The sequence below is a fragment of the Pelodiscus sinensis genome, chromosome 1 (assembly GCF_052426305.1).
Source record: "Pelodiscus sinensis isolate ZL-2025 chromosome 1, ASM5242630v1, whole genome shotgun sequence".
NCBI lineage: Eukaryota > Metazoa > Chordata > Testudines > Trionychidae > Pelodiscus > Pelodiscus sinensis.
Genome location: NC_143052.1, coordinates 143862275 through 143877364, shown reverse-complemented (window position 1 = coordinate 143877364; position 15090 = coordinate 143862275). Strand labels below are relative to the sequence as shown.

General features: G+C 39.9%; 1 protein-coding gene across 4 annotated transcripts in view; it reads right to left on the bottom strand.

Moving 5' to 3' along the window:
- The window catches only part of KPNA1 (karyopherin subunit alpha 1), a 112394-nt gene that overhangs the window by 83626 nt on the left and 13678 nt on the right, over positions 1-15090 (bottom strand). For all 4 annotated transcript variants that reach the window (XR_012896999.2, XR_012897000.2, XM_075904361.2 and 1 more), the window contains exons 3-5: positions 7918-8025; positions 4900-4999; positions 1104-1198 (exon numbers count right to left, since the gene is read on the bottom strand). Coding sequence is in view for 2 of the 4 variants with exons in the window: in XM_075904361.2 (XP_075760476.2) it covers positions 1104-1198; positions 4900-4999; positions 7918-8025 (303 nt within the window). In the remaining 2 variants the exon portion in view is untranslated. The remainder of the gene's footprint in view (positions 1-1103; positions 1199-4899; positions 5000-7917; positions 8026-15090) is intronic.

Genomic DNA, 15090 nt, shown 5'->3' with positions numbered 1-15090 from the left:
AGGGGAGCCATCAGGTGCAGCCATTAAAAATGGTGTCTTCAAGATGGTGTCAGCTGGGTGGAAGCCTGATGTGGCCAAAAAGCCTCTAAACATGTTGCTTAAAGCGGCAGGCTTTTTTTTTTTTTTTTTTTTTGCTAGACAACTTCCCCCCTCACCTCCCAACCCTTTGTGCTATATTCACAACTATTTTGGCTCTTTTCCTGTAATGGGTTGGCCATCCCTGGAGTATTCGATTAGTCAATTAGTCGATATTTAACATCATTAGTGCATGCCCTAAGAAGGTGGGCTCAGAAGGTTGATGCATAGTGGCCTTCATAATGATGTGGTGTATTCTTGCCTCTGTCTGTTTGTACGGTGCTTAAAGCCTCTGCAAATCTGTCAGTAGTCTCTGAATGAGGATTGCTCACCAGCATCAATTTTTTGCAACCAGCTCAAAGTTTAAACATTGGAAACAAAGGCATATCTTGGCACAGTGCACCAGCACCCCATAACAATAGTGAAGCAATGCAAAAGAAAATAAAGAAAAACAACAAATGAATTTTAAATTAACTATCTAAGTAGTACCATTAAACTTGAAGAAGCAAGCTGACATGCTCCATCTAGTTATCAAAGGTGGTAAGAAGGAACTCAGGGGACCTAAGGAGGACCTCTGTCTTGTATAGGATTGTGCAGAAACACAAGACAACAGAAGTTGCATGCGCCCCCTTAACAGGGCATGCCAAAGGGAAAACATTCAACTCTGGAACTTGGGCATGCATATACCTGAAGCGGAACTGATATGTGCAATCACACAAAGAAAAACAAAACAGGGTGGGACAATTCACTGATATTTCACCTGACCAAACCTGCATTCAAATCTTGCTTCTGATACATCAGAAAGCCAATGTGGTGGTCCTATCCTAGCCTCTGCCACACACAGCCTCTTTCCAGGAGGCTAAAATTCAAATCACAGGAATCTTTTTGAGTTAAGATTTTGTTTCATTTTCATAACCTTGGAGGAGGGTAGTTTGCTTAATGTGTACCTGCTTTAGATATTAACATCCTGACATTAACTTTCATGATCACCAAATCCATTCATAAAATAAAGGGAAAAAATTGTGCACCTGTAATGTACAATTTTCTTTTCGTTTGAGGAACTCCACAAACCTGGCCACCACTCCTGGTGTGCTGATCACTTCATCTATTGGGGGATTAGGTTCTGTTTAAAATAGAATGTGGAATTAGATTCAAGACTCTCTTTGCAGAATTCCCTACACCAAAATTCCATTATGATAATTACTTTTTTGTCAAACAAAATTACATTTTACACCAACATTACTTTGCCCTTTTCAGGGACAAGGATTTATATCAGTGATAAAAAATAGATTCCAACATCATGATTCCAGAGATATGTATGTGTGGGTACACACGCACACATGAAAAGAAGCTGGCTAATTAAACCAAGAAGTTAATTTATGAAAAAGAAAGACTACTACCTATTAACAGCATTTTCATGATACTGCCTCTGTAGATTCATACTTTGAAACGGGTGCACATGTGGACCAGCTGTCTTAGAACTGTCCAGGAAGCACCATGTTTGGGCCACACAAGCATCACCTAGGTCCAAAAATTTGTTGTTTCCTATTGTGAGGACACGAAAGCCAAAACCATCTCCTTGTCATTTAACAGTAAGAAATTAAATGTCACAAGGGACTATTACAATAACTAAGTCTGACTTCCTGCCTAAAATGGACCATAAAACCTCCCATAGGAATTTCTGCATCAAACCCGTAACTTCTTTGCCATTTAATTTAGATTTTATAAAAGATCTGCTCTTTTGATTTAAACACTTCAAGTGACAGCATCCACCACATCCATAAGAAAGTTGTTCCAATGGCTGTTTACCCTTATTTTTAAACAAGGTGCAAAATTTCAAAGTCAATTTCTCTCACTTTACTATTTCTTCTAGATAAATGAGATCAAATAGTTGAAAGCTAGAGGGCTCTTTATGCCATCAGAAATCATTTATTTATGTTACCAAGCACAAAGCACTTCCAGCCCATAGTCAAGTCACTTTCTCTTGGTAAACTAAAATAGACTGAGTTTCTTAGATCTCTCACAATAAGGCAGATATTCCACATCTCAAATCATTCTTATAGCATCGTCTGAATTTTTTCCAAATTTTCAACATCCATTAAAAGTGCTGCTACCAGTAGTGATCAGACTATTCTATGGCAGTAGTCCAATGCCACATACAGAGATAATATCACTTTCCTGCTTCTACTTGACATTCCAAGACTTACATATCCAAGAAAGTTTGCCCTTGTAGATACACCATGATATCAGTAGCTCATGTTCCGCTGGTAATCTACCATTATCCTCAAGTCCTTTTCAGTGCCACTGTCTTCCAGGATGCTGTCTTCCACCTTCTAAGTGTGACCTATATTCTTTGCTCCTAAATTCCTTTGGCAGCTTTTAAATGCACGTTGTTCAAATGAGTCCGCTTTACCAAGTGATCTAAATTGGTCTATATAACTTATTTATCCCTATCATTGACCATTCCACCACTTTTTGTATTTACAAATCTTACCAACAATGCTTTTATTTTCTCTCAAATCATTCATAAAGATATTGAATAGCACTGGACAAAAATATATTCCTACAGCAACCCTCAAGAGACAGCCACATTATTCCCCTTCTATGGTTTTTTTGATTAGTTAACACTTTTTAATCTACTTACTATAGCCTACACTGATATTTCATCTTTTTTTTTTTTAATTAAAATATCACGAGATGTCAAATGCCACTTCAAATGTCAGTTCCTTTTGTCAACCAGATTTATAATCTAATTTTAAAATCTTGTTTGATAAAACCTACCAATCAATGTAGTTTTAATCATGTTACCATACACGCTCCTCCCTCCCCCCAATATGGAATGCCCTGACCAAATTCCAAATCAGCCATTACAAGATGTTGCCCCAGATCAGTTACTCGGATCATTCTTCTCCCTCTCTTGAAATATTGCACAACGTTAACTTTTTCAAGTCCTTTGGAACTCTCTCAATATTCCAAAATGTGTTTAACAATAACACTAGGAGCTCAGTGAGCTTCTTGGCCAAATATTTTTTCTGCGAGTTATCCAGTTCTGTTGAATCAGATATTTGATTTTTGGCAGTTGCTGTTCAGCATCCTCCTTAGTTACTGATGGAATAGAAAGTATTTCCTTATTCCTAGATATGAATACACCACCTTTACAAATGCAGATGGAAAAGCTTGATGAAACTTGTGCCTTTCCTATCAATGATTTCCACCTACTTGAAGCTCCAAAATAAGATTCCAAGGAAGGCAGATTCTGTGGCTATCGAATGGCTACCAGCTCCAATGTAAGTAATCCTTCTGTGTCCTTTAATAACTGCCTGTTATAGAACAGACAATGACAACAGTTCCTCCTGGTCTTAAAAACCTATGATTCTAGGATACTCTTATGGGCCCTCCTGACCACCACAGCTAAGATCCAAACGTTAATTACAATTGTGACTGTTATTGTTTCACTTTTTACCTTGCCTCTCCAACTCCCTCCATTTCTTTATTTTAGTCACCTGTTCTCTATCTTAGATTATAAACTCTTTGGGTCAGGCATTATTCTGTCACATGTGCCTAGCCTAATGGAGCCTTGATCAGGGCTTTTATCGGGGGTGTCCCACCAGTTCTGAAGCAGTAGCCACTATAATGGCTGCTGCTATAGAGAACTAGTTACACTCAACCGACCAAATAGCTACATTGTTTAAGCCAACTAGCAACATGTGGCTAGTGTATTGGGCACCACAGTTCTAGTTGCTACCACAATAATAAATGAATGATTTACCCCCACAGAACCTTGTAAAATAAGGAAGTATTATTCCTATTTTACAGATGGGGAGTCAAGATCCAGATTGAAGAGTTCACCCACATATTATACAAGAAAGCCAATGGCACATCCACAAGTTGAACTATAAGACTATCCATTCTTGACAATACTCCCTCTGCTTCAGACAGGGCACCAGAAGCCCCAGAACATGGAAAACCCATATCTAAACTATTTGGATCTGAGGACTGAGAGTATACTACAGAGTACTTGGACGTGAACATCTCTTTCTTCTGGCTCAAAGAATAAAGTTGGTACAGGTGGATTTCTATCTCAAAGAACGACCTGTTCCAAGAACAAAAGGCATACCAGTTGATAACCAACATTTTAGCCTTATAAAAGAGGTAAAAAATTTAAACTCCAACTTCCTATGGGACTCTGAGTCCCAGAGGTCAGAAGCCCCTTAGGTGTCGGTACGAAGCTGACCATGACACTGAAATAGGCTCGTGCCTGAAAAGCACAAAACACTGGTTACTGTGAAGATCTGCACCAGTAATACAATGAAACAGAACAAGCCACACAGTAAGGAGGAACTAGAAATAAAAAACCCTTTCTTTTAAAGTAATAAATAACTAGCACAACAAATGAAAATAAAAAGAAGGAAGAGTACAACAGATTCCAAATAGGATGAGACTGCGGCAAGACAGAAACAGTCAGAGCCACAGATACTTTTAACCCATCACACTGAAAATTTGGTTCTAAGCTGAGAGATTCAATTAGTCTTAATAATCAGTTAAGAGTGTTTTCCAAAAGGCTTTGACCCAGCACTTCCTGATGGGCATGATGAAATGGGAATCTGCACAGGCAATTGCTCAAGATATAGCAAATTTGATTTTGAATAAACATGGTCAGGAAAGTTCCTAAAGTGTCTTGATGCTAGAATATGTAGTTAGAATGGCAAGGGTTTAAAGAGTGTGATGCTAAGAAACATCATATCACAAAGACAATTCACCACCTTGTTAATATCTCAATTATAAAATGTATACTCCACCTCAGTATTATGTTTCAGTGCTCACCTTTTGAAAGTAACTTCCGGAATTTCTGAGTGGCTGAGAGCTGCTGTTCTGGGCTATTGGAGAAAATCATCTCAATCATATCAGAGGTGATGACGGCACTCTGGGATGACAGAAAGCAAACTAGTAAATTTGGGACTGAATTCAGAGGGAAAATATTAGAATAACATTTGACAAACCGTGCTATTGAGTTTATTACTGTGTAAGAAGCCAGACAATAAAAAGTGATATTGACTGCTAGTGTTATCATTCAAAGGGCTTTAAATGGTAGTGTGCTAATTTCATTTCCAGAACCCCAATTTTGTTTCATAAGCTATATGAGCAAAATTAACAGACATTTTCCACATCACAAAACCGCCATATAATTAGCAGTCTTATCAGCAGAATGAAGTGGAGGATCAAAATAGAAAAAGTTGTTGATTTATGGGTGTTTGTGGGTATAAGGGATCAGTTTCTCTTGGCTAGGATAAGTTATTGTCTAGACTTGGCCACTATGTTTGCTTCAAGCCATTTTTGAAGCATCACAATTCACACAACCTATTTTTCCTTAATAAAGTATAAATGATTGTAGTTCTGGTGAAAGACAACCTTGAAGACTAAATTCCTGAGCACAATCATCAAAACAGAACTTCTAGCATTGGTTAACAATAGGTGTACCCCTGTCCTGAAGCCCTTTTGAAGGGTTCCCTGCAGTATCCAGCTCCGTATCCACTGCATATTCACAGAAAAAAACAGATCAGTCATTTCTAAGAGAGCAGTGAACACACCAGCTTGGAGAAAGCAACTCAGGATCAGCCCCTAGTTTAATATCACTTACATATTATTACAGTGAAAACAACACGTGAGGATAATGAAAACAAAAGGTTACATATACAATAAAATCATAACATGATTTCTAGAGTCTAAACAGACTAACCTTCTGTCTAAAGTTTATCTAACCCCAAACATCCTTTGTATATTTTAACCAAGTTTTCATTTATGTAAACTGCATTGCCCAATTACTTCTAAATGCAAAATGATGGAGGGTCTTTTTTGCCTTGTCCATAAATCCCTCAAGCTTTATAATTTATGCCTAGAATCAAGATAATGCTACGTGTGGCTTATCTTCTAGTATGCTGCATCCCTGCTGATTTCACAACCCCATGATGGCTTCATATGCAAATAACTCTCCATTGTGTTAGCTTGCAATGATTAATTAACAGACAGGTGAATAAATATGCTTTGTCTAACAAGACACTGTTTGTCAACTCTGCCTTGATACAGAGATTAAAAGTGTATTTTCAGTAGACATACATAACTCCTTACGCAGTATCTGTACACATTTCACAATATTAGCAACCAGTATGATCCTGGCTTTCATGTACAATCTCAGGTGACACTCTTTGGTGAACTAGGGCATACATACCAGGATCAGGATATTTCTGTAACTTTTTTGCCTGCTGGCAGAAGCAGCCCGAGGCAGGCTGCGGCAGCTGGAACCCCAGGAGAATGCACGATCGGCGCTCCCGCCTGCACGGCCATCAATAGAGTGACGTCATCATCGGGCACCGTGACATCATCATCAGGCGCCATGGGCGCCCTGTTAAAGGCGGCACTATAGGCAACGGCTGAGTCAGCCTATAGTCACAGGCCACCCACCACTTCTGCCTGCTGGCATTGAGGAGTTCATGAGTCACAACTAGCAAAACCTAATTTTCACTAAAATCACTGTTTGGTCACTCAGTACACAAGAGTATGGCAGTAATTTTAGTGGTAGGCTTTAGGAGAGAGTGAGGTTAGGATTAATGTACCTCTGACCGAATTCTAGACAGACCTTCCTAGAGTGACGTGCAAGGGATGCTGATGGACTAGAAGTCAAAGACAGGCTAGCTATAAAGCTCAGCCTACACAAACAACTAAGTATGCAACACACTGTTTTAAAGAGATGATGCCACTTGAAAATGTGCCCAAGGTACAGTTTTCTTACAGTTCCCTCTCCTGGTATTAATATTAAACTCAGCAATCTGTTTCTGAATCATGTTCTTGTTTTAAGCAGTCTTAACTTCAATGCTGCCACATTATGTGCTATTCTAGATATCTCCAAAAATGACATTATAAAGTTCATATAAGTGTGAGGTCAACCTAATACCTTAATTATTTAAAGACATACTAGTGTATAGATGTCAAGTCTTCTCTCTGCTCCTCAAATGCTATCATTTATTACAAGGTATCCATACTATAAATCACCCTGGTATACATGCGCTCTGTACTAAAATTGTTGACACTTGTAGAAACTGATGCATTGTCAGTCCGCCCATTCCCTGCTCTTAACTTGCATAAAAAAACCTACAATCTACGCAAATGGAAGTCAGCCGTGGGGGAAAAATTCCCTACTTTAAGTTGTTTTGCTCTAAGTCCAAGTTTTTGGAATGTGTCTTGGACTGATAGAGACGATGGCCTGAAATGCTAACTCTCAGTGGCAGAAAAGCAAACTGGTAACTACAAGTATTAAAGTAAGGGTTGCAACCCTTGGACAAATATAAAAATACTCTGTTATTTACAGTTAAATCTGGTCTCAGTTCAGTACGCTGTACCACCAGCTTCTCCCAGTCTTTACACTGCAATTAAATCCAACTTGATTTATGCCAGTAAATTTCCAGGCAAGAAGGTAACTAGTGGGTTCTGTACCAAACAAAACAAACTGCAATTTTTAACCACATATTGGCAAGTTTCTCTGCATCACTCAGCCTCAAGAACAAAGTCCACGAGGAGCTGTTTCAGGTAGCATGTTTTACACCCAGAGTTTTCTTGGAAAACAAACCACCAACCCATCTTCCACAATGTTGGAGCAATTTGACATTACCATATAAGTTGTATACCATATAAGTTGTATTTCAGAATATTAGCTCTTTATAAATTGATGGACAGTTCCCAAAGTGCCATATTTGCCTATGGCATTATTTACCACTATATACCTACCTAATATCCATTTTATTGACACACAAAGAATGTAGAGATTCTCAAAGCATCACGCTTACTTACAGAAGACATCTCCATGTTGTTCAGTTGAGATTCATGAAAAACTCCATCTGACATCACTTCTTCCTCTGCTTCTTCTTCAGCTGTAGCAACATTTCTGCGCTTAAATAACTAAAGAGGAAAAGACACAACGTTAGTAGCAATAGTACAGAATCCCAGGTTAACTTATGTTCAGAACAGCACATTAGGCTATTAAACGGAGATGTGACAGATGCTATGGAACCCTAGAACATTCAAAGACACTGTGTTAGTGAATTTATTGGCTTGCCACTAATTGTATTCCTGGTTCAATATGTGAGCTCAAGGATGCTTTTTGTAGCAACTAAAAGCTCTAATGAATAATTAATGCAAAATCTTAATGCTGAATCAATGCAGGTAATAAACCTTTGGAAGAGTGACCTGGTGCAAAACAAACACACAGATTAATGTGTCTTGGCCTTAACAGACAACACAGCTGAACCTTCATAAATTATCAGCCCTGACCAAAAGACTTGTTCACTCATGAGACTGTGACCAAGAATGGCAGGCCCTATGGAAAAAAGCTGCAGCACTTTAAATCTACCAGAATGTCCAGGTGGAAAGATGAACTGTCATTTAGTAAACAAAGCATGCATATAGTCTGTTTTTCAAGATGCTCTCTCTAAAATGCTTACGTTCTGAATAAATAATAACTTAATTTATGAGAGCTGGTTGTCAGAGAATAATTCTGTCATTGTCCCTGGGAGAACATAACTGCAAGTCAAATTGGCTGAGGTAATCACAGTGAATTACAGGAGTTTTCAGCCTAAACTGAAAGGAAAGGATCATGGGATTCTGGTCCAAGAATGATAATAACTATAGATCTAAGACTAAAAGGGATGCCCTCCAGAGATCAAAAGGAGACAGAGGTGCACAGTTAACTCAGGAATGACAATAAATAATTGCTAAAAGTTTGTGTTTCCAGAAGAACACTGAATCAAGTCAATGGATGTCTAGGTAGTTGGAGGAAACAGTCAAACTCAATTTAAGACCAAAGTTTCATAGTAGATTAAAATATAATTTAAGAATACATAATAATTCTAAACACACTTTCATTTAAATTAAAATAAAACCTCTTCACCTGAGGTGCTAGAAATGCAAACCCAACAGGATGATTGTAACAGGAAATACATCCAAATTGTTCTAATCAGAAAACTGATCAGAAACAAAGTCAAACACAAAAGAAAATAAGCACATTATGATGAACAAATTATATTCTAAACTGTTATTTATATGAACCATCTAAGGTCTTGTTTAGGCTACAAACTTATATCAACTCACATCATGTCAGCACACAGCTGCCAGATATCACTTGGGCCAAGTGTACATGTGCAACTTGTATCAGTGGTGCTTACTCTCACCAGGAGCACTTGTATTGATACAATGTGGTGCGTCATGGAAAGGTAGCCCATCATGCAATTCACCAGCATCCAGAGCACACTCTTTTGGGAAGTTTTGGCAATGCATGATGGGGCTGAAATGAGTCGTGCAGGGATGACTGGGAGCATATGATCAGCCTCCCAGTTTGCAATGGTCTCCAATGTCATCTGTATTCCATAATTTTTGTAATGTCTTTTAATCCCACCATCCCACAATACCCTCCTCTCTGTCTTCCATCTCCGACAGAAGCATGGAGCCTGCACAGCTCTGCACCAATTTTATGAGTGTTGCAAACATACAGTGCGCGATGCTGTAGTATCTGTAGAACCTCAGGAAGAGCCACAGGAAACTTGACAATTCCCTGGAGGACAGATCATTGTAGGTCATGACGAGAAACAATTCAAAGCTGTTGGTGGAATTCATAGAGCAGCTGCAGATGGTGCACCACTTGTGGGTTCAAGAAACATATAGTGGCTGATGTGAATGCATCTTATTGCAGGTTTGAGATGACAAGCACTGGTGGCAATTCACATTCCTGGATTTCTGTGCCAAGCTTGCCCTTGCCCTCCAGAGCAGGCAAACCAAAATGAGAACTGCACTGAAAGAAGAGGATAATGATAGCACCGTGGAAAGTTGCAATGCCAGATTACTACCAGTCATTTGAGAATAAATTTGGAGTCAGGAAATCCACTGTGGGAGGGTCTTTTTCATGCAAGCGTGCAGGGCAATTAATCATCTCTTACTATGCGGGAGTGTGACTCTCAACAACATATAACGGATGTGCAATAATGGGATTCTCAAAATGAGGTGACGCAATAAATGACATGCACATCTCTATTTTAGCACTAGCCCATCTTGCCAAAGTACATCAGTAGTAAAGATCACTCTTCTATGATTATCAAAGTGCTGGTGAATCCCCAGGGATGCCTCACTGACATCAACATGGGCTGTTCAGGGAAAACACACATCTTTAAGAACACAGCAGTGTTCAAAAATCTGCAAGCTGGGACTTTCCTTCCTAACTAGGGGGTTATCATCGGCAAGCCTCAAGTGATCCTGTGTGACCTAACCTACCCCCTGCTCCCATGGTCCATAAAGCTATAGACTGGCCACATCAGCAACATGAGGGAAAGTTTTAACTACTGGCTCAGTAACAGCTACCGGCTCAGTAACAGCAAAATTACAGTTAAATTTGCCTTTGGTCATCTGAAGGAATGTTGATGCTTACTCACAAGATTGGACCTTAGTGAGAAAAATATCCTACAGGTTATAGCTGTCTGCCGTGTTAGACATATCATCTGTAAAGCAAAGAAGGAAATTGTCCACCTGCGTAGAGGTAAAGCAGCTGCTCAATGTGCTCAATTTTAACAGCCAGACACAAGGGCTACTAGAAAAGCTCAATGTGGAGCCATATGGCTTGAAAGACTGTGAAAAACTATTTTAATAGTGAGCCAAGATTAGCAGGTGGTGGTATGTGCTCTACCTGGCCCTGCTCTGTCTTGCTTCTTGGTATGAACTGTGTACTGTCTGCTGTACCTGTAGGCATATAAGATTGTCAACACGCTATTCAATTTTTTTTTTTTAAATTGTGACACTGTAGAAACTAATGTTGTAAAAACTTGGTTAAATAAATAACCCTGTAACTGATGCAAATATCAGCAGTTACACAGTTATATGCACTGCAGGCTCTGCAATATAGAACTTAAGGTTTATACTGTAGAACCCGCAGAGAAGCCTCCCCAGGAGCAGGGCCACCAGCCCCTGCTATCTACACTCCTGGGGAGGCAGCTTTGCTGCCGTCGTAAAGCCACTTCCCCAGGAGTGGAGTCAGCAAGAGCTGCCAACCCCGCTCTCACAGTGAAACCTCTTCCCCAGGAACGGAGCCGGCAAGAGCCACTGGCACCACTCTCGAGGGAGGAGGTTTTGCTACAGGCTCTGCAGCGGACTTCCTGGAAGCAAGCCTAGCAGCCCCTGCTAGCTCTGCTCCTGGGGAGCCAACCTGTAGCAGGGGGGCCAGGCTGGGCCTGTCATGTACAGCGTTTGCTCCAGCTAGCCGGAGCAGCTCCTGCCTGCGGTGGGCCCCATGGGACTGGAGCAATCCCCAGCCTGGAGCAAGCAGGGAGCTGCTCCAGCTCCAGCTGTTAACCAAAACTGGTAAGCATTACCCATTTAGGGTGATGCTTACCGGTTAGCCGGTTAAACTTTCACATCCCTAGCTGAAACAGTTCGTTTTCAGGACAACTGAGTACCAGCAAGAATATGTTGTAAACTAATAAAGATGAATTATATTCCAAATAAGAATTTTATTTTGTAACAAAAATCTGTGAAACCAAAACCAAAACCAAACCTCTGGGTAGGTAGTTTAAAAACAAATACATTAAAAATGAATAAAAGCTTAATAAATTAAAAACCAGAACTAATGAAGGCAAAAGAACATTCATGTGCATCTCAGCTAAACCGGCAGTAATTGTGACTTTCACCGGCCTGCGTATGCGATGCTGTGATTTTCTTTAGTGTCCTCTGGAGTGGGGTGACAGCAATGATACCATGGTCCCAAATGTTATATGGAATGTTGGGAAGGGATGGAAAAGGGGAGGTTCTGATATTGAGTCCTCAGTGGGCTGAAGAGGGAGGCAAGCATGGGATTGTTGAGAACCTGCATGTTCAAAGTCTGCAGTATCTCTATTGGCTGTCTGAGAAACCCTATGGTGCAGCTCACTCTCCTTTTCCTGTACTTTTCACCTCTCTTCTCTTCCCTTCTTTAGGTTGTCCCCAGTGTTCATCCTGCAGGCTCCTTGCTCATTGTTTGTAGCAGCACTGGTTTGCAGGATCTCCTGGAACATGTCATCCTGAGTCCTCTTCTTTCTCCTCCGTATCTGGTTCAGACAGTGAGGCTATGAAGACTGCAATGGCAGCACCTGCAAATAAAACACAGAAGTACTACTGTCAATGTACTCACCACGGAAAATGTAACTCCCCTTAAGTTTTAAGTACTAACTACATTCTCATGTCTGCTTGGATTTGCCTGTGCACAGTGCCAACCACAGCATCAGTTACAATACGGCCAGTTAGGAATTGGAGAAATGGGGAGGAAATTGTTCAGCTGTATAATTCTAGAAATACAAGTAGGAGCCTTCATTTTCAGTTTTTAATCCCCCCCCCCCCACCATGAATTATCAGTATGTATTACCACAACAAAAACAGGTGAAAATAAGTGAAAAACTCAATTTTTCTGGGTAAACATTGGGTTTTATTTTAGTGGATGGAAAGACAGGGGAAAATAGCATTTAACAGAGTAATGCTTTGAATTCCTTTTAGCAATGTGGTTTTGTTGCAGAACTAAAACAGAATTCAATATGCAATGCCATCTCTGAGTTTAAGGAAACAATACATCTTTAATCTCAAAATAAAATTTTTCATGTGAATAACTTACTATTGTAGACGTAGAGGTATAGTGTATACATATTTACATTTAATATTTGGGTCACACCACTTGCAGCACATACACTCAACTTCATTCTTTTTTTCCTGTTTCTGTTTAAACTTTTGAATATTTTGTTGTGTTCTGTAATGTATTTTGAAACAGATGTTATGTTTTTCTTCCCATTTTAGGATGTCCAATTATTAATCAGTTATTTTCTCTCAGCTTGAAATGCGTACATGTAAGCATGAGATTCATCAGTATGTTCAGATGTGCACACATTTCAGAACTTCCATGTATGACTGATTTTTTATTGTGAGTAGCTTCTAGACTAATACAGTCTTATTTCAATAGGCAGCTTTGCATATATACACACGCACACAGCAATGTATTGCCAAAATACATATAACTCATGCAATGTATTATATTTTCCTAATAACAAATATTTGTATACATTTGAATGATACAAAAGTAGGGTGAAAAAAATAGAAAAAAGTAAACTTCTTCTAAAATAAACATGGGAAATGTTTGGTAAAAGTCAGTTTAAACAGAAAAGGAAGGGGCTTAAGTATATGGCAATGCCAAAAAAAAAAAAAAAATACTGGCACTGTTTTCAACAGGTAGTGGTGATTTTTAACTCGTGCCTCACTACTGAGCATAAACGCAGTGAGAGAACAGCTCCTGTGGGTATCACAAAGAACATGTCCAGGACTACATGCTGCTAGTCTGTGTACAGCAAAAGTGCCTGATGAAATTATTGCTGACTGTCATGGGAAAGAGGAAGAAATACAGCTGCCATCACTAGAAACCTTCAGGAAAGGATTCCATAAAAGTTTCACTGACATCTTTCAAGAGGATTCATCAGACATATTCAAGACAAAATGCTCTACAGCCCTCCAAACCCCGCATTCCAACCTAATTCTAGAGGGGAATGAAAAGAAGATTGCTCTGCCTCTCTTGGTTGTAATACTACCTCTTCTACGAGTAAATTAATGGTAACTCAACAATGTCCTGCTATTTTGGGAGTACCACCCTTCCAATTAAAAATTAAATTATAAACTTACCTGAGGTTTCTTCCTCTGCAGCAGGCTCACCCATGCTCATCCGACAGGACTGGCTAGACTGCTGTAGAATAAAAACAGGTCCTGGCTCAGTGCACAGCTGGATCCTTCAGTCACCTGTCCAACATAATCCTCTTCTTCCTCATTCACAACTTCCTCTGTGCTGTTCACAGCGGAGGCCTGTGACTCTTTGCTCCTCACAGCTATCCATGGTGCTGTGGTAGGCAGTGGTGTGAGGAGTATGGTATAAGGCTCTGTGTAAAAGCAGTAGGTCTGAAGCTCAGTACTGGATCAATTCATGGCCTCCCTGGCCACGTGCTGCATGCAGGTCTTCAACTTTCATGCAGGGTTATTGCTGATCCCTGTCATGCCCCTTCTTCAGCATCCCCCAAGCAAGTTTCTTCGGCTGGTTCTAAACAATACTTGCACAGCATCTTCTACCCACAGTATCTCCTGTCTACTCCATAGTCAGCTGGGCAGTTGCCTTCAACAATGGAGAGCTGGTAGGTGTGCCCGTGATGCCAAGCAGTCAGGAAAATTAGTTTAAAAAAATGGCACTTACATGTTGATAAGTGCCAAATTGAAATGTAGACTTATGCTCAACTATGTCAACATGAGTTACCCTGCATTTATCTGTATCTTTGTCGTGTAGACCAAGCCTAAAATGTTAGCATACTTTTTAACATACGGAATTTTAATTACTGTAGGGAAAACCTACCACACTGGATTTTAATAAATAGGAAAATTATAGGAGAACAAAAATGTCTCAAATTAATAAAGATTTTTATTTTTGTTTACTAATATATCTCTGGGTCAAAAAATGTGGGGGACCTGAATAGTTTAAAAATGTACACTACCACCTGCTCTTCAGCTACTACACTGCTGGCTTCTTGTGCAAGAAGCCTGTGCAAGGTTTTTTGCGCAAAAACTTCTTGCACAAGAGCACGTCCACACCTCAAAGCGCATCGCAAAAGTGATGTGCTTTTGCGCAAGAGTGTCCACACCGCATGGATGCTCTTGCACAAGAAAGTTCTGAGCACCTGTGCTTTTTCCCATAGGGAAACCTCTGGAGCGTCCACACTTGCCTTTTTGCGCAATAGCTACAGCGCAAAAGAGTTATGCCTCATAGAAGGAGGTTTACCTACACCAGCAAAAGCCCTCTATTCTGCCATTTTACTGCTGATTTACTTGCGCAAAAGCACTTTTGAGGTGTGGACGTTCCACAGGTTTTTGCACAAAAACGGCCATTTTTGCACAAAAACTTTGCGGTGTAGACATAGCCTCAAGGAATAATTC